Consider the following 16,679-nt stretch of genomic DNA (forward strand, 5'->3'; position numbering starts at 1 on the left):
TGGGTGGTGGATGGCAGAGTGGGGGGGGGCAGAGCCCTCCCACCTCACTCTAATCCCCCTCCTTTCATTTCTGTCCCCTCCACATCACTAGTCCCACTCTCCACTGAGCCCCCCCGGTCGACCCAGGACCCAGAGCCTCTCAGCACGGCGTTTGCAGGCACACCCCTCCAGACCTCCACCCCCGTCACAGCCATGGGCACACCTGCTCCCGAGACAGCCTTCTCCTTCAACACTTCAGACACACAGACTCAGCCCAGTGCCACCCAGGAACAAGTGGTCCCTGCATCTGTCCCCACCTCCCCCACTACCTCCCCCACGGTCACTGTCCTTGCCTCTGCCCCCGCCCTTACCCCCCAGGTTGCCACCAGCTACACCCCCTCAAGCACCACCCACATCGCCCAGGGTGCCCCCCAACCCCCTTCCCGAATGCACAATTCCCCAATCCGGAACCTGCCTGCCCCCAACTCCCCTCCACACAACCCCCACTCCCCACCTCGTACGTCATCCTCCCCGGCTTCAGTCAATGACTCTCGGGGTCCACGCGCCACGGAACCATCAAGGAAGAACATGATGGAGGTGGAACGGAAGCTGGCCCACCGCAAGACGAGCAAGTTCCCCGAGAGCGCCCGAGGTCAGTGACACTGCAGGCTCCGTGCGGGTCGGGTCCCCAGTCCCTCTCCCTGCCGCCTGCCTGGGCTGCTGACCCCAGTCCCTCTCACCCTCTCACCTGGGCTGATGAGACCCTGTGTCTCCAGAGTCGAAGCAGCTGGCCTGGGAGAGGCTGGTGGGTGAGATCGCCTTCCAGCTGGACCGAAGGATCCTGTCCAGCATCTTCCCAGAGCGCGTGCGGCTCTACGGCTTCACTGTCTCCAACATCCCGGAGAAGATCATCCAGGTGTGTGGCCAGGGGCCTGCAGGGACAGGGGGCAGGCTGGCCCACGAGGGGCCGTGGGGACCCTGCATTCTGGCCAGGCCAAACGTGCCATGACCTGAGGAGTCCCTGGGATAGAGGAAGCTGACTGCCCAGTGCCAACGGCCGGCGGGTGTTGGGGCATCTGGCAGTGGGAGCCCAAGGTCTCCTCGGAGGAAGGTGAGGTGGGGGGTTTCAGCAAGGTCGGGCGGCTCTTGCCCTCTGCCACCAAGATGGCCTCCTCTGTGGACGCACGTGGAGGATGATGCTTTACCAACACGCCCGAGTGTGCGTCTGAGCCACGCGTGTGGCAGGCTGTAGAAGGCACGGGGAAGCTGGACTGGGGATGTGCGGCTGCCGGGCAGGGAGGGCAGCTGCATTGCTACTTACCACTTGGGCTTCTCTTGAGAAAACAGCCCAGCTGCACTCCCGGCCGCTTTCTCTCTCCAGCTGTGTTTATCTGTGGATTGCAGGCCTGTGTGTAGCCTGAGCAGCAGCTACTGTGAGCTGCGTGGGTCCAGGTTTGAGCTTTGCCTCTGGTTAAAGCATCCTTTGGTTAGTTTTGTGTGTGGCGGTTTTCGTTTGTTCAGTTTTTTTGTTTTCAGATGGACTCTCGCTCTGTCACCTGCCCAGGGTGAGCTGAGATTGCACCATTACACTCTAGCCTGGGCAACAAACCAAGACTCCACCTGAAAAAAAAAAAAAAAAAAAGAGTACACAATAGTGTATGTACCCAGCTCACTGCAACCTCTGCCTCTCAGTTCAAATGATTCTGCTGCCCCAGCCTCTTCTTTCAAGACAGCCCAGGTTGAAGAACAGTGGCGTGATCCTAGCTCACTGCAAGCATGAACTCCTGGGGGTTCAAGCCTCCCAAGTAGCTAGTTACCACAGGTTTACACTACCACGCCCAGCTAACATATATATATATATATATATATATAGTTGTTGTTATTGTTGTTGTCGTCGTCTGAGATGGTGTCTCGCTCTTGTTGCCCAGGCTGCAGCGCAATGGTGCGATCTCGGATCACTACAACCTCTGCCTCCCAGGTTCAAGCAATTCTCCTGCCTCAGCCTCCCAAGTAGTTGGGATTACAGGCACGCACCACCACGCCCGACTAACTTTTTTGTATTTTTGGTAGAGAGTTTCTCCATGTTGGCCAGGCTGGTCTCAAACTCCCGACCTCAGGTGATCCGCCTGCCTCAGCCTCCCAAAGTGCGGGGATTACAGGCATGAGTCACCACGCCCGGCCCCAAAAGGGAAGCTTTTAAAGACAGAGACGTCCATGTAAGCTGCCTTGAAACCAAGTTTAGAAGTCACAGAAGCTGACTGCAGTGGCCTTGTTCATTGGTGAAGGCCACTGTTAAGCGAGTGGCCTTGAGCAAGCAGTGTCTTGGAATCCTGCACTCTTGAGGAAGTTTTTGTGATAAATCCTGTTACAGGCCTGTGTGCGAGAGGACTTCTTCACAGCCTTTCCCTACTGCAATTTTTTTTTAAGATGGGGTCTCACTCTGTCGCCCAGGCTGGAGTGCAGTGGCATAATCATGGTTCACTCAAGTGGCCCTCCCATCTCAGCCTCCCTGCTAACTGGGACTACAGGCATGCACCAACACACCTGGCTAATTTGTTTATATTTTTTTAAAATTTTTATTTACTTATTTATTTTTGAGACAGAGTCTTGATCCTGTCACACAGGCTGGAGTGCAGTGGTACAATCTGGGCTCACTGCAGCCTCCACCTCCTGGATTCAAGCAATGCTCCTGCCTCGGCCTCTCGAGTAGCTGGAATTACAGGCATGCGCCACCACACCTGGCTAATTTTTGTGTATTTTTTTGGTAGAGATGGGGTTTTGCCGTGTTGGCCAGGCTGGTCTCAAATTCCCTGCCTCAAGTGATCTGCCTGCCTCTGCCTCCCAAAGTGCTGGGATTATAGGCATGAGCCCAGCCCTAAATTTTTTTTTTTTTTTTTTTTTTTTTTTTTTTTTTTGAGACCGAGTCTTGCTCTGTCACCCAGGCTGGAGTGCAGAGGCCCAATCTTGGCTCACTGCAACCTCCGTCTCCCAAGTTCAAGCAATTCTCCTGCCTCAGCCTCCCAAACTGAGGCTTGAGCTGTGGCCAGGTGTGAGCCACCGTGCCCGGCCTTGAAGGAATATTTTTAAGACAGGGTGATAATTATAAGACACAACTGACACACCTCAGCCAGGCGTGGTGGCTCATGCCTATCATCTCAGCACTGTAGGAAGCCGAGGCGGGCAGATCACCTGAAGTCAGGAGTTTGAGACCAGCCTGGCCAACATGATGAAACCCCGTCTCTACTAAAAATACTAAAACATTAGCCGGGCGTGGTGGCATGCACCTGTAATCCCAGCTACTTAGGAGGCTGAGGCAGAAGAATCCCTTGAACCCGGGAGGTGGAGGTTGCAGTGAGCCGAGATCAAACCACTGGACGACTCCACCCTGGGCGACAGAGCAAGACTCCGTCTCAAAACAACAACAAGACACAACTCGCTGCACTGTGAGATGTGAGGGCACTGCCATTCCCCAGGGTGGGGCCCCCGCGTGACCTGGTGCTCAGTGCTCACTGGGGCCGCTGCCTGTAACCCTCAGAACACTCCTGCAGGTGGCACCGTGATTTCCTTCACATCCCAGCAGCAAAACTGAGGCTCAGGCCCAGTGTGGTGCAGAAGCAGCCGTTAAGCATGGCTGTCCGCGGGCCCTTACTCCTGTGCTGAACCTCGATGGTGTCTTCCTGCCCCCCACAACTGTGCATATTGTTCAGTTCCCTAGAAGGCTCAGGGGCCAAGAACCTCCAGCTGGGGAGAGAGAGGCGCATCCCAGGCACGTCCCAGGCAACAGGGGTGCTGAGCGCAGGCTCTGGGAGCACTTAGCAGAGGTTGGCGTCACATTAACTGGGCCCAGTCCTAAGTCCAGCCCCAAGCCTGGTACCCTGCGCACACGACCGGCCTGGGAGCCTTCCCCAAGGGGTAGTGCCTGAACAGCTTGTCTGGGCAAGTGTTCCCAGCAGGTTGGGGACCACCATGTCAAGCATCGGGACACAGTAGGACGTAGCTGGAAGAGAGGTGCAGGAACAGACTGGGGACACTGGAGGGTGGCCCTCCCCCAAGTGTTGGAGCAGTGGAAACTGTAGGAGCTCAGGCAGGGGCTAGCCCACCCAACTCCACTTCGGACCCGTGGCTCTGTGGGCCTGTGCAAGAGCGGGCAGGGCCAAGCCTGGAGGTGGGGGCAGCTGCACCTGAGACAGGCTGCAAAATTGGCAGGGCCTAGTGCCAAATGAAAATAATTCAAAACTTAGAACTTCAGGATGGTGCCAACAGAGCATTGAGCTGGGCACCGCGCTTTCCACAACTGCCCAGGTCACACATCCAGGGGGCAGTGGCAGGCGGGGTGGGAGGGCCGCCGTCACGATTACATGCCTTAGGGTGGAACGCAGCCACTGCCTGGCTGGTGGGAGGACAGAGAGTATGAGGAAGTGAGTGGAAACTGACCCAGATGTGCTGGTTTCCAGGCCCAGGAGGAGGCAGGTGAAGGAGACAGGCCCCTCAGTGCTGGGGCCAACACTTGGCTGGGGTTGTCAGTTCAGTGCTGGGGGAAGAAAGGGAGTTCCCTGGGGGGTGTGCAGGCTAGAGGGTGCTGAGGATGGAGGCCAGGGTAAGGAAGGGGGGTCCTTCAGATGCTGAGAGGGAGCAGAGCAGGGAGCCAGGAGGAGGCCTGGGAAAGACCCCAGACCCCTGGGTCAGGGGACCCTGTGCGCCTGCAGATGCCTAGCCATGGCCCTGTCCTCAGTCCCTGGAGGCCTCAGCCCAGTTGCAATCCCTGGTGGTGGGTGGAGCAGACGACAAGGTTGGGGCATCCTCTTCCACCCTGTGGATGAGGCCCCACTGGGGAGCTTTGGGAGCCACCTGCCCTGCCCGGATCAGGCCTTGAAGACCTCTCTGTCAGGCTCTGCCCACTGGGCTCCCCGGTCCTAAACCCTTGAGGTTCCTCGCAGAACCTCCCCACTGCACACCCCTCGGATCCTGGCCGTCTCGCAGCCTCACGTGCCCCTCGGTCTTCCCCTTACCTGCCTGTGTGTGGAGGTGTGGCAAGGGAGGGTCCCTGATGGATGCTGTCCCCGCAGGCCTCCCTGAACCCCAGTGACCACAAGCTGGACGAGGAGCTGTGCCAGATGCTCACACAGCGTTACGTGAGCATCATGAACAGGCTGCAGAGTCTGGGCTACAACGGGCGGGTGCACCCTGCGCTGACCGAACAGCTGGTGAACGCCTATGGCATCCTGCGAGAGCGCCCGGAGCTGGCGGCGTCCGAGGGCGGCACCTACACTGTGGACTTCCTGCAGCGCGTGCTAGTGGAGACCGTGCACCCTAGCATGCTCACCGACGCGCTGCTGCTGCTCTCCTGCCTCAACCAGCTGGCGCACGACGACGGCAAGCCCATGTTCATCTGGTGACGCTGGAGCTGGGAGGTCCAGGCTCGCTCAACCCCACAGCCTTCTGCATGGCCATTAAAGCTTCCCACAGACGCTGGTCGCTGGGCCTGCGCCAGCACTCCTGGGTGGTGCTGCCTCCTCTGGGGTGGTTCACCGGGCCCCTGCACCGTGCCCCTTCAGCCCTGCCTGCCATGGAGGCCAATGCCCATCCTCAACCCTCTGCGAGAGTCCGAGAGGCCAAGGCTCAGCAGTGGTCTGCGAGGGGTTGGTCTGAAGGCCCCCAGGCTCCCCTCCCATGGCACTGAGAGCAGTGGGAGCTTCTGGGACCTGGATGGGGAAGGGTAGGAACCAGGACGGGGTGGAGCAGGGAGGGAAGGGCTGTGGCTCTGTGCCTGCCGCAGTGGTGAGGGGCACGGAGCTGGCAGAGGTGGGAGGAGACAAGGATGTGGGTGTGGAATCCCTGCCTCCATACTAGGCCGGGGCTGGGTGAGGGGCGGAGGGGGGTGGTCTTCCAGGCCTTGAGGACAAGAGGACATTCAAGGGAGAAGAGCCGGGAGAAAGCATCCTCACCCCAACCTGGGCATGGGGCAGCCCAGTGAAGTGGCGGCCCCTTCCCAAGACACCCAAGGCCATCCCACAGGTCCTGGAGACTTTGAGAGGAATTCAGAGCTGGCAAGGGCAGACGCCACCTGCTGCAGGAGCTGAGGAGCACAAGCAGGATTTGGGGGCAGGCCAGGGGCCTCCCACAGTGCACTAAGGGCAGATGGGGTGCTGGGAAGGGCTTGTGGAGAGTGCAGGAAGCTGAGGGAGCCGGCCAGGATGGGAAGTCCCTGGGGAGGAAGACATGGGAGGGAGAAGCGCAGTGTAGGAAAGTGCAGAGGGGCCCACACCACAGGGTGAGACGGGAGCAAGTCTGCACGCAGGAAGGCAAGGAGGCTGGCTGCAATGGGAGCGAGATGAAAACCCCAACTGAGGAGGGTCCTGGGGCACCAGTGCTTGCCAGACAGAGAGGATAGCAGGAGGCAACAGTGGACCCACAAGGTCTGAGTTCCAATGGGGATCTTTCAGCAACCAGCGAGGAGTCCAGGGAAGGAGAGGGTATGCAGGGTGTGCCAGGCCCTCTGGGGATGCCTGGGCTGCTGAGCTTCCTGCCTCTGCCCTCCCCACTCCCAGGCCTCCAGGGAATCCAGCCAGACACCCAGCCTCTTACTCAGTACCTGGGAAGGGCAGGGAAGAGCTCCTGCCAGAAGCCCCTCCACCTCCCTGCCAGCCAACAGGAAGGGCAGCCCTCACCCAAACTCCCAGGGCTATTTAAGAGACGCTGGCACCCAGCTGACCGGGAGAGTGCGTGCTGGTTCACAGGCCCAGTTATAAAGGAGGGAGGCGAGCAGAGCCTGGGAGCGCCTGAGGGTATGCCAGAGCGCTCCAGAATGGGGAAACGCTTCCGTCTGGCTGGCGCACACCGGCAGAGCTACCCGCAGGGCAGAACCAACAGTCCCCCCCCTTAGATTGGAAGCTCCATGGGGAAGGGCCACAGCGCCGTCACCACTGCGGGCTGGCCTTTTGGGGGACTTTGCGGGTCGCTGGGCGGGAGTCCATCCCTCCTCAGGTGTCAGGTCTTTGAACTCAGGCGCCCGACACCGCGGGGCCGCAGAGAGACGCGAAGCGGGTGGGGTGGATTCTGCCGTCTGGGCAGCCGGAGTGCGCGACTTATTCCATGCTGACCTGCGTGGGGCGGGCACAGGGGAGCCGGGGGCAGAGCACACTGTTTGCTCCTCACCGGCGCTGCGCAGCCCGCACTCAAGAATGGTCGTCCTGCACTTGCCGCTGGCTGCATCCCGATCCCGCTTGCGTTGGGCGGACCTCACAGGTTCCCTGTGTGACCTTCGCGGGTGTATGGGGCGGGGCAAGGAGGATCCAGGGTGGAGATTTGAGATGAGGTCCCTTTCGGGTTTTCTTTCTGAAGCGCCCCTCTGCCTACGCCCGCGCCTCCGCCAGGCTCGCTGGGTCAGCACCTCACCGGCTTTGCGCACACGCTGTGCCACGCGGCCTTCACTCCTGTGACTCCCCCGCAGCTCGTGTTGATGCACCGAGGAGTCAGCTTGTCCTCTGGAAGCCAATGAGTCTCCCTGGCGCCCCGCGGCCGAAGAGTTAGGTGTACCATGCAATCCCCGCCCGACTGGCCCCCGGCAACTGACGCCCTGCGGCCCTCGCCCTTCCCGCACCCGGCTTTGCACGCCCTCCACGGCTTGGCCCACGAGCTGCTCTTCCCGGCCTACTGGGCCCTGGACCAGCTGCTGGGCTGCTGTGCACCAACGGCGAGCCCGATCAGCCTGGGGTGGCTGAGAAGGGCGGCGGGCGGTGTCGTGGCGCTGCTGCTGCTGGTGGTCGGCCTGCCCTTGGCGCTCACCCGCCTGCCACTCTGGCTGGCGCTGCAGGTTTGGCGCCGCCCCTTCTGCTACCAACCCCCTCCGCTGTGCTGGGCGCCAGCAATCTGTGCCTGCTCCTGGACGGGTTGGCGCGCTTCAGCAACCTGCCGCACAGCCAGCCACGGGCTGAGGCCATTGGCGCGGCGCTCTATAGGGCTAAGGACTGCAGCCAGCCGTGGCCCAGGGCGCCGCACGGGACGCTGGTGGCCTCGCTGCCCATGGGTCTGGACTTTGCCTGCAGAAGGTATGCGATCTGCGCGCGGCTCGTCGCTTGGTGAATCGCCTGACGCCCAACCTGGGCCCGGTGCTATACGACGTGAGCACACTTGGCCTACAGACCGGGGCCGCACCTCAAGCTACTGGACAGCGGGCTGCTGCTGGCCTGGCGCTACCCGCTGCTGTGCGCCACCTTCCGTTGCTTCCCCCACGCGCGTGGCGAGGACACGCTGGCCTCCAGGGGACTACTGTCCACACAGGTACTGGCCTACCCCGCCCAGAGCACAGAGGGGGCGGGGTTCGGCCAAGGCGGCCAGGGAAACTGTGGCCGTCCGTGGTGTTGCAGGCGCGGCTGGGCAGCCTGGACGGGCGCCACATCGTGGGATTCCTGCACTGCACGCACTTGCAAGCACTGGTGAGCCCTGCGGGTGGGTCCTCAGAACAGGTCCCGCTTCTCCATGGCGGCTGCTGATCCCTACATTCGCCTGCACCCCGGCCCCACCTCCCGCCCTTTGTTCACTGCCCCAGGCATGGGAATTCCTGAGAGGTGCCAGATCAGGAACTGGGGAGCCGGGAGCTGACTGTCCAAGATGCGGGTCCCAATCTGGAGCCGAGCCCACCCCACCCTCCTTCCCCGCGCAGAGGACGGGCCCTTGCGCAGCAAACAGCTGACGGTGCTGCTGGACTGAGCCGAGAAGTTTGAGGCCAAGAGCGAACAAAGTGGAGGGGTCGTGGCTTTACGCATGCTCCTGGGAGACCTAAACTTCGATAACTGCTCGAAAGGTCCAGCAGGAGGTGCGGGCAGGGAGGCAGGGGCGGAGCCAGGAGGCCCGGCCCCGCCCACCGCGCTCCAGGCTCTCTCTGCGGTGGGGCAGTAGCGCCCGCCCTTCCGCCGCCTCCCGGGCCCCCGCCGGATGGGCACGCGCCAAGGGCAGCCCTGGGCCCTGGGTATCGTGCTTCGGGGGGAGGGTACCGGAGTGGGGAGTGGACCTGGGGAGCGCTGTCGGCCGAGGCTCTGGCTGATGCCTCCCTCCCCCAGATCCCCCAGGGACCGCACTGCGCAGCTCCGTGCTCCACCACTCGGTGGCCTCCTCCCCCGAGATGCTGAGGCGGTGAGTGGCGACCTGGAGGTAGGCACAGCGCGCAAAGGCGCCCTGGCCTTGGTGACACCGCCCCCCTTCCAGGACCCTGGAGCAGGAGAAAGGGCGCCACCTCTACCTGGCCCGCCCTCCCGGCAGAAGCCGCCGAGCTAAGCCCTGGAGAGGTCAGCGCCTGGACCACATCACGAACTGCGGAGTTCCTGGGGGCCTGCTGAGCCCAGTGAGTGCCAGGGCCCGGGTGGCTGGGCCGGCGGCGCTGGGACGACCCTCAACCTGATTCCCGCCCCCAGGAGGTGGAGCAGGTGACGTTCAGTACCGCCCTGGCGGGGCTCACGGACCACCTGGTAGTGAGCCTGCAGCTCCGAGTCTGGGTGTCCTCCTAAGGCAGGCACAGATGACAGGCGTGCAGCCAGCGCGCACAGACACGACTCGGAGCACAAACTAGGCGCCGTAGCTGCGTCCCCAGAACCGGGTGACTTAAGGCACCTTTATTGCAGGACCTTCACACGGCCTCCTGGGCCCGGCGGTACTCATAGACGCTGCCGTGCTCGGGAAAGGCCAGTACTTGCGGGGGTGACCCCGGCGGTGGGGCGGGGTCCTCGGGGTCCCCATAGCCACCGCCGCCGGGCGTGTGGAGACAGAACACATCCTGTTGGGGGGGGGGTACGGGCTCAGCGCAGTTGTGGCCCCTCCCTGTCACCTGCGCAGCTCCCTCCCCGCGGGGCAGCGTCCATCACCCGCCCCCATGGACCACAGAGGCCTGGTACGCGCCCCCTTTCCTTCGGGGGCCAAATTAAACTTGGCCTCTGGTCATGTCTGCAACTGTTCCCCGTCTGTGGGATGGGGCCGGGAGAGGGACGGGACAGGCCAGGCCATGGCCCTTACCCCAGGGTACACGGTCACCGACGTCTTGCCGCCCAGATTCACCGTCCGGCCGTTTTTGCGTATCAGCAGGTTTAGGCCGCGGGCACCGGGCTCGCCCCCTGCGGAGGGAGGCGAGGAGTCCAGAGGGACCGGGGGCGGGGGCGGGGGCGGGGGCAGGGAGGGCCGCGAGGGCTGGGGACCCACTCACCGTGGAGCCCGTAGGGCCGGAAGGCGCGGCGCTCGGTCAGTACTGACAGCAGCGCCTCCTCGCGAAAGACCAGCTCACGGGTGACGCCGTCGCCGCCCCGGAAGCGGCCTCTGCCCCCTGAGCCCCGCCGCAGCTCAAAGCGGCGCAGGATGACCGGGTACCTGTGAGGGCGAGGACAAGAGCGAGGACAAGAGCGAGGACAAGGGCGAAGACTTAGTGTGGCCGAGCCCCGGTTCCCACCCGGTCGCGCCCCCAGGCTCCGCGCACGCTGCTCACCGGCTCTCCAGGATTTCGGGGTCAGTGATGCGCGTGTTGGTCATATGGCTGTGCACGCCGCTGCGCCCGTGCCAACTAGGACCCGCGCCCGCGCCGCCCGCCACCGTCTCGTAGTAGCCCATGTGGGCGTTGCCCAGCGTCACGTTGTTCATGCAGCCCTGGCGAGAGCACTCGGTCGCTGCGCTGGGCTGGCGCGGGGCGTCCCCACCTCGCCCTCCCACTCCTACTCCAGCCTGCCCACCCGGCCCGCCCCCGACCGCGCTCACCCCGCCCCCGCACCTGGGAGGCGGCGCAGGCCCCAAAGGCCCCCAGGATGACATCCACCACGCGCTGCGACGTGAGCACGTTGCCGCCCACCACCGCCGCCTCGGCCGACGGGTCCAGGATGGAGCCTTGGGGAATCACCACGCGCACCGGCGCCAGGCAGCCCTGTGCGGGCGGGCGGCTCTCAGGGCTCTTGGGGTGGGCTCCAAGAGAAATAGCACCTCCGCGCCCCAGCACCCATGGGGTCCGTCCGTGGCTGGGCCCAGGAGGCGCACTCAGGGTGACCTCGGGGTGACCTGGGGCCCGCCCTCGCGCACACACCCCTGCGAACCTGGTTGAGCGGGATGTCGCGGCCCACCAGACAGCGCAGGCAGTAGATGAGGGCGGACAGGGTTATGGCCCGCGGTGCGTTGAGATTCCCGAACACCTCCGGCCCAGTGCCGCTGAAGTCAAACACAGCGCTGCCCTGCGCACCGGAGGGAAGAGAGAGGCAGTCAGCAGCTGCGCCATGCCCCAGCTGCCCAGAAGCGCCATCCCTGCGGCCCACCTGACTCAGGTTGATCTGCACGCGGAGGCGGATAGGGGAACCGTCGTCCATGTGGTCTTCCGAGGACACCTCCAGGGGCAGGCCCTGGGCCTGCCGGGAGGCTCCAAAGGCACGCAACATGTCGCGCACGGCCAGCTCAGCGTTCGCCTGGCAGGGAGCAGGATCAGTGGCAGCCAGGCCACCTGCAGGATGGCCCTGCTGCCCACACTCCTGTGCCCAGGCCCACCTGAATATGGCCCATGTAGGCCTGCACCACGTCCAGGCCGTACTGCCCAATGAGCTCCCCCACCAGCTGGATGCCCTTCTGGTTGGCTGCCACCTGGGCACGGAGGTCCGACAGGTTGTCGTGCAGGTTTCTGGTTCCGCTACAGTTGGGGACCTTGCCTGGCGCCCGCAGGGCCTCAGTCACCGCTGGATGGACAGTGTCATCACTGAGCCCCTGGCCAACCCTGTCTGCACCCCCAACCCAGGTTTCCCAAATCCAGACAAGGTCTCTGGCCCCTAGAAAGCAGTGAGGTCTGGCCTGGGACTGCTCCCCACCTCAGGAAAGCCCCTCTCCTTGAGCCTGGCTCAGGGTCCTCTCTGAGGCAGCCACAGGGCCCTCTGCAGTGTGCCTGCACATGTCCCTCTGTGGTCCACACCCCCTGCCCCCAGCTCACGCTGATCAAGGCAGCGGCCAGAAATGGGCCACTCTATTCGTGTCCTCCACACCCAGAACAGCCTGTGGTTCCATTACACCCAGCCTCCGTCCCCACCCTCCACCCCGGCCACGCCACTTCCCCTGGGCTCCCAGACCTGCAGCCTCAGACCAGGGCTTGTTTTCCCTGTGTCTCCCACCCCCACCCCCGCCACAGCACCCCTGCAGCCTCCATCCCCTTTCCTAAAGCTGCTCAGTGCCAGGGCCTCCACCTCCAGCTGCCCAAAATTGACCCCTGGCCCCCTCTCCCAAATCCCTCCAAATACCCACTTCCTTCCACATCCAAAACAGTCCCCCACCCCCCGGCCCCCCCCCTCCACTCAGCCCAAGACTCAGCATCATCCAGGGTAACTGCAGCTGCCCGCACTCTTGTCCCCCAGCCTCCAGGCCACTCTCGGACCCCGTATCCTCTCTGCCCGTGGGCACAGTGGGAGATTAGCACAGGACCAGCTGAAAGCCTTTCACGGCCACCCCCACCCAGTGACTCGGACCTAGGCCCAGAAAACACTACAGGGGCCTTTGGGCCCTGCCCCTGCCCCTGCCCTGCTGTTTCTCTGCAGACTCCACCCAGTATGACTGCACACACCACAAGCAGCCACCCACCTTGAAACAGGCTTCTCTCCCTCCAGCACCCTGACCCTCCACGCTTGGCTAACTCTCCACCCACAAAACCACCCCTCAGGAGGCCTTCCCGGGCCCAGGCTGAATTCATCTCAGCTCCTAGGATACAATCTGCAGTTGCCCTTTGGGGTAACGATCTATCTCCTCCCAGCCTCAAGGCAGGCCTGGGTCTATGGGCTGCATCCCGCGGTCCAGCCAGGCCTGCTTGCCAGCAGTGGCCATGTGTCCCAGTCTGCAGAGGGCCCACCCCACCCCACTCTCACTCACCCTCCTCTTGGAAGACACCCCCCTGGACGAGTTTGAAGGACAGAAAGACGGCACCCTCCTGTTGCAGCGTGGTGGAGTGGGGGGGCATGGAGCCTGGTGTGATGCCGCCAATGTCTGCATGGTGCCCTCGGCTGGCCACATAGAAAACAGGCCGCGTCTGACCCGGCCAAAACACCTAGCGGGTGGAAAGCCACGGTCAGCTACATCGGCCACCCCTGCCCAAGCAGAGGCAGGTGGGCAGCACCCCTCACCGGTGTGATAACAGTCAGGTCCGGCAGGTGGCTGCCCCCGGCACTGGGATGGTTGCTCAGTAGCACGTCGCCAGGGTGGAGATCAGCCCCCAGGTGCTGGATCTGAAACCAGGAAATGGGTGCAGAGTGGGCACAGGGGAGCAGGGGCCAGAGTGGGGTGGGGGGGTGAGGGGGTGGGGTGGAGGGTGAGGGAGGGGGATAGAAGGGCGAGGCAAGGGAGGTGTGGGAGGGCGGGGGAGGGTCCACCGCACCTGGAACTGCACCGTCTCCTGCATGGCACCCAGGTGCACAGGGATGTGGGGGGCATTGGACACCAGCCCCCCATCGGGCCCAAAGAGAGCACAGGAGAAGTCGAGGCGCTCCTTGATGTTGGTGGAGATGGCTGTGCGCTGCAGGATGCGGCCCATCTGCTCTGGGAGCACAAAGTGACCAGATGCCTGCTGGCCCCATCTACCCATAGCATGGCCCCGGGAAAGGGAGGAACAGGACCCACCAGGGCTCAAACCCAGAACCCAGCAGCTTTTTCCTGGGGAAGACCAAGGTGACCGTGTGCCCACTTGGCCACGTGTCTTAGCCTATGCAAAGGACAGCATCTTCCTCCCCAGTCCCGCCTGGAGCCCCCAGCAAGAACCCAGTGCTACTCCTCGACCCTCCCACCCTGCCTGGCACAGCAAGAACCTGGTTCCTAGGCTCTTGCCCCTGGGCTCCCAGTAAGCCGCTGGCCTGACCCTGCACAGATGGGTTCCCTGTGCTGCCCTCAGTATGCCATCCTTAGCTAGGAGTTCACTCCCCAGATCACATGGCTACAGGTAAGAGGGGGAAAGTGTCCTCCTTGCCCAAGGCTCGTTCTCATGGCCAACTGCACCATGCCAGTGTTGCAGCCACACTGGCCACCCCGTCACCAGGGGGTCCTGCTTCTGCCTCTCCCTTTGGGCACAGCCCTGCCAGCCACCCCACGACACAGCCGGCGCCTTATCCCACAGGGAGCCAGGCAGCAGGGAACGTGGCAGCGGTCACTCACCAGCAATGCTCATGAAGCGGTGTGAGAAGATGGACAGCTGAATAGGGTCCAGTTGGGTGCCCACTGTGCCAGGGACTTCGGCCCCCACAGAGATGCGGATGCCCCCTGTCTCAGTCACCTCTGCCTGGCAACCTGGCTCCACCAGGATGGTGCTGGGGAGCAGAGGGCACAGAGGGGCTGCATGGAGCCAGGCGACACCCCTCCAACCAGAGATGCCACAGCCCCAGGCCAGGGGACACCCCAACGATGGTAGGATACAGAGTCCTGTAGGCCCCTGCAGCCTTGGGCCAGAGAACCCTGCACCAGGGGCCCCACGGTTGACCCCTCCATGTCCTCCACCCTGGTTGGACCTCAGCCCACCTGTTACTGTCGATGATGAGGCAGGGCCCATGGAGCTTGTGCCCATAGCCCAGCTCTCCCAGCAGGTACACAGGGGTCTCCTGGTAGCCCCCCTCAAAGTAGCACTGGGTCATCTGCAGAGGGTGTGGGTGAGTGCAGCACCCGGGCCCAGCACCCTCCCCGATGCCTCTCACAGGGCTTGGTCCCCATCCCAGTGCCCCATGGGTGCTGTCAGGCTGGTACGGGCAGGACCACCAACCTTGTCCACCCGGGGAGGCCCGGTCGGGGCTTTGGGGGCATCCTTGAGGCGAAGACCACTGCGGCCAGTGCCCCTCACTCGCACATCGTCCACGACCACTGGCCGCTCAGGGATGACAAAGCCAAACTCCCTCATGTACCTGCACTCCCCACGGGGCCCAAGGAGTGGTCAGCGTGAGGTGGCCAGGCACGAAGGCCCTTTGCCAGGGATCCGGAGTCGGCAAACTCACGTACCGCTCCACGAAGGCTGCCCCGAAGTCCCCCGCACGGGGCGAGCGGGCTGTGGCTGGGTGCTGGTGGGCAGACACCATCAGAGCACAGTCCGTGCCCCGGTAACGCAGGTGCAGGAAGCTCTCAGTGCTGATCTGGGACCTGCAGCAGGTGGTTGGGGACACTCACACCAAACCCCCTGCCCTGCCCCCCACCCCACCCAGCGCCCGGCAAGGACACCTGTTCTGCTTCTCGTGCACCCCGGGACCACCTGGGAAGTCATCAGGCAGAAAACCCACCAAGGGGGACAACGTAAGCCCTCTGTCCAGGGCACCCTGGGAGCCCACCTGGGGAAGCCCTGGGCCTGCAGGGCGTCCACACACTGCTCCTCCAGGCGGCTCAGCCTCTGGTCCAGCTGCATGAAGGTCTCAGGCGCGTAGAGCAGGGAGCAGGGCTCCTGTGCCTCGTGCACCACGTCAGCCAGGGCCAGCCCCAGGGCCGACAGCAGCCCACTGTGCCTGCAGGGATGGGCAGCATGGCAATAGGGGGGTCACCTCCCAAGCCAGTGCAGATCACACGCACCTCCGTGCACCCACACCTAGGCTCACCTGTGGATGTGCACGGTGTCCATGCCCAGGGCCCGGGCAATGGCACATGCATGCTGCCCACCAGCTCCCCCAAAGCAGGCCAGCACATGGGCTGAGGGGTCATGGCCTCTTGCCTAGGGAGCCAGAAGGGGTCAGTGGGCTCTCCTACCCTACCCCATCCAGCTCCCCGCCTGAGCGGGAGGCGTGGGGCAGGGAGCAGGGCTGGGGGCAGGACAGGCGGGAGAGCAGAAGTGGACGTACCTGCGTGAGTGCACGGATGGGCCGGCACATGGCCTCGTTGGCCACGCGCACAAACCCCATGGCTACCTCCTCCAGGCTCAGCAGGGAGGCCGGGCAGGGCCCGTTGGTCAGGAAGCTGTTGACCTCAGTGGCCACAGCCTCCAGGGCTTTGCGGGAGGCCTCGGGGGAAAGTGGTTGGTCCTCTCCCGGCCCAAAAATGCAAGGGAAGGAGGCAGGCAGCAGGCGACCCAGGACCAGATTAGCATCCGTCACTGTCAAAGGGCCCCCTGGGAGGTGGACAGGATGTGGGGCTTGGGGGCTGGAGGCAGCGGAGCAGGAGCAGGCAGCAGGGATAGGGCTGATGGGAGGGGCTGGGCCTGGGGCAGCAAGCAGAGGGCCAAGCCAGGCCAGGCAGATCCTGACTCTTACCTTTGCGGTAGCAGGCGGGTCCCGGGTGGGCTCCTGCTGACTCGGGCCCAACCACAAAGAGGCCAGACCTAGGGGAAGGAAGGGCTGGGGTTGGACGTGAGGAGGTAGACAGGACTGGAGTCCTGGCCTGGGAAGCAGGAGAGCTGACCTGAAGAAGAGGCGGGAACCCCCTCCCGCCGCCACGGTGTTGATGTCCAGCTGCGGGGCCTGAAGGGTGACACCAGCTGTGGTGGCTTCAAAGACATGCTCGAATTCCCCAGCGTAGCGGCTCACATCCGTGGACGTGCCTGGCAGGGGTGGGGTGCTGGTGGGTCGCTTAAAGACCCAGGGACCCAGCAGCGGGGCCTCCCCGAGACCCCAGCCCTCAGCCCTCATACCTCCCATGTCAAAGCCGATGACAGGCTGGCCACCCTCCTGCTGGTATGTGGTAGCTGAATAGCCCACCACGCCGCCGGCCGGGCCCGAGAGCACAGCACGGGAGCCGCTGAAGGCGTCCATGGG

At 63.6% G+C, this 16,679-nt stretch overlaps 2 protein-coding genes across 2 annotated transcripts in view; one reads left to right on the forward strand and one right to left on the reverse strand.

The window, feature by feature from the left end:
* Positions 1 to 5,533, forward strand: part of SPATC1 (spermatogenesis and centriole associated 1) — a 35,359-nt gene extending 29,826 nt beyond the window's left edge. The window contains exons 3-5 of the mRNA XM_023188319.2: positions 92 to 631; positions 756 to 895; positions 5,046 to 5,533. Of these exons, the coding sequence (XP_023044087.2) occupies positions 92 to 631; positions 756 to 895; positions 5,046 to 5,375 (1,010 nt within the window). The 3' untranslated portion in view covers positions 5,376 to 5,533. The remainder of the gene's footprint in view (positions 1 to 91; positions 632 to 755; positions 896 to 5,045) is intronic.
* A 4,008-nt stretch (positions 5,534 to 9,541) lies between these two features.
* OPLAH (5-oxoprolinase, ATP-hydrolysing) overlaps positions 9,542 to 16,679 on the reverse strand; it is a 9,554-nt gene continuing 2,416 nt past the window's right edge. Inside the window, exons 6-26 of the mRNA XM_026449738.1 lie at positions 16,556 to 16,679; positions 16,327 to 16,465; positions 16,179 to 16,246; positions 15,771 to 16,036; positions 15,531 to 15,643; positions 15,270 to 15,440; positions 14,947 to 15,084; positions 14,714 to 14,852; positions 14,476 to 14,588; positions 14,116 to 14,267; positions 13,346 to 13,506; positions 13,095 to 13,196; positions 12,844 to 13,018; positions 11,485 to 11,669; positions 11,259 to 11,405; positions 11,043 to 11,177; positions 10,727 to 10,876; positions 10,448 to 10,605; positions 10,172 to 10,332; positions 9,985 to 10,082; positions 9,542 to 9,748 (exon numbers count right to left, since the gene is read on the reverse strand). The exon at positions 16,556 to 16,679 is cut by the window's right edge and continues 69 nt beyond it. Coding sequence (XP_026305523.1) covers positions 9,602 to 9,748; positions 9,985 to 10,082; positions 10,172 to 10,332; positions 10,448 to 10,605; positions 10,727 to 10,876; positions 11,043 to 11,177; positions 11,259 to 11,405; positions 11,485 to 11,669; positions 12,844 to 13,018; positions 13,095 to 13,196; positions 13,346 to 13,506; positions 14,116 to 14,267; positions 14,476 to 14,588; positions 14,714 to 14,852; positions 14,947 to 15,084; positions 15,270 to 15,440; positions 15,531 to 15,643; positions 15,771 to 16,036; positions 16,179 to 16,246; positions 16,327 to 16,465; positions 16,556 to 16,679 — 3,042 coding nt within the window. The 3' untranslated portion in view covers positions 9,542 to 9,601. The remainder of the gene's footprint in view (positions 9,749 to 9,984; positions 10,083 to 10,171; positions 10,333 to 10,447; positions 10,606 to 10,726; positions 10,877 to 11,042; positions 11,178 to 11,258; positions 11,406 to 11,484; positions 11,670 to 12,843; positions 13,019 to 13,094; positions 13,197 to 13,345; positions 13,507 to 14,115; positions 14,268 to 14,475; positions 14,589 to 14,713; positions 14,853 to 14,946; positions 15,085 to 15,269; positions 15,441 to 15,530; positions 15,644 to 15,770; positions 16,037 to 16,178; positions 16,247 to 16,326; positions 16,466 to 16,555) is intronic.

The sequence above is a fragment of the Piliocolobus tephrosceles genome, chromosome 7 (genome assembly GCF_002776525.5).
Source record: "Piliocolobus tephrosceles isolate RC106 chromosome 7, ASM277652v3, whole genome shotgun sequence".
NCBI lineage: Eukaryota > Metazoa > Chordata > Mammalia > Primates > Cercopithecidae > Piliocolobus > Piliocolobus tephrosceles.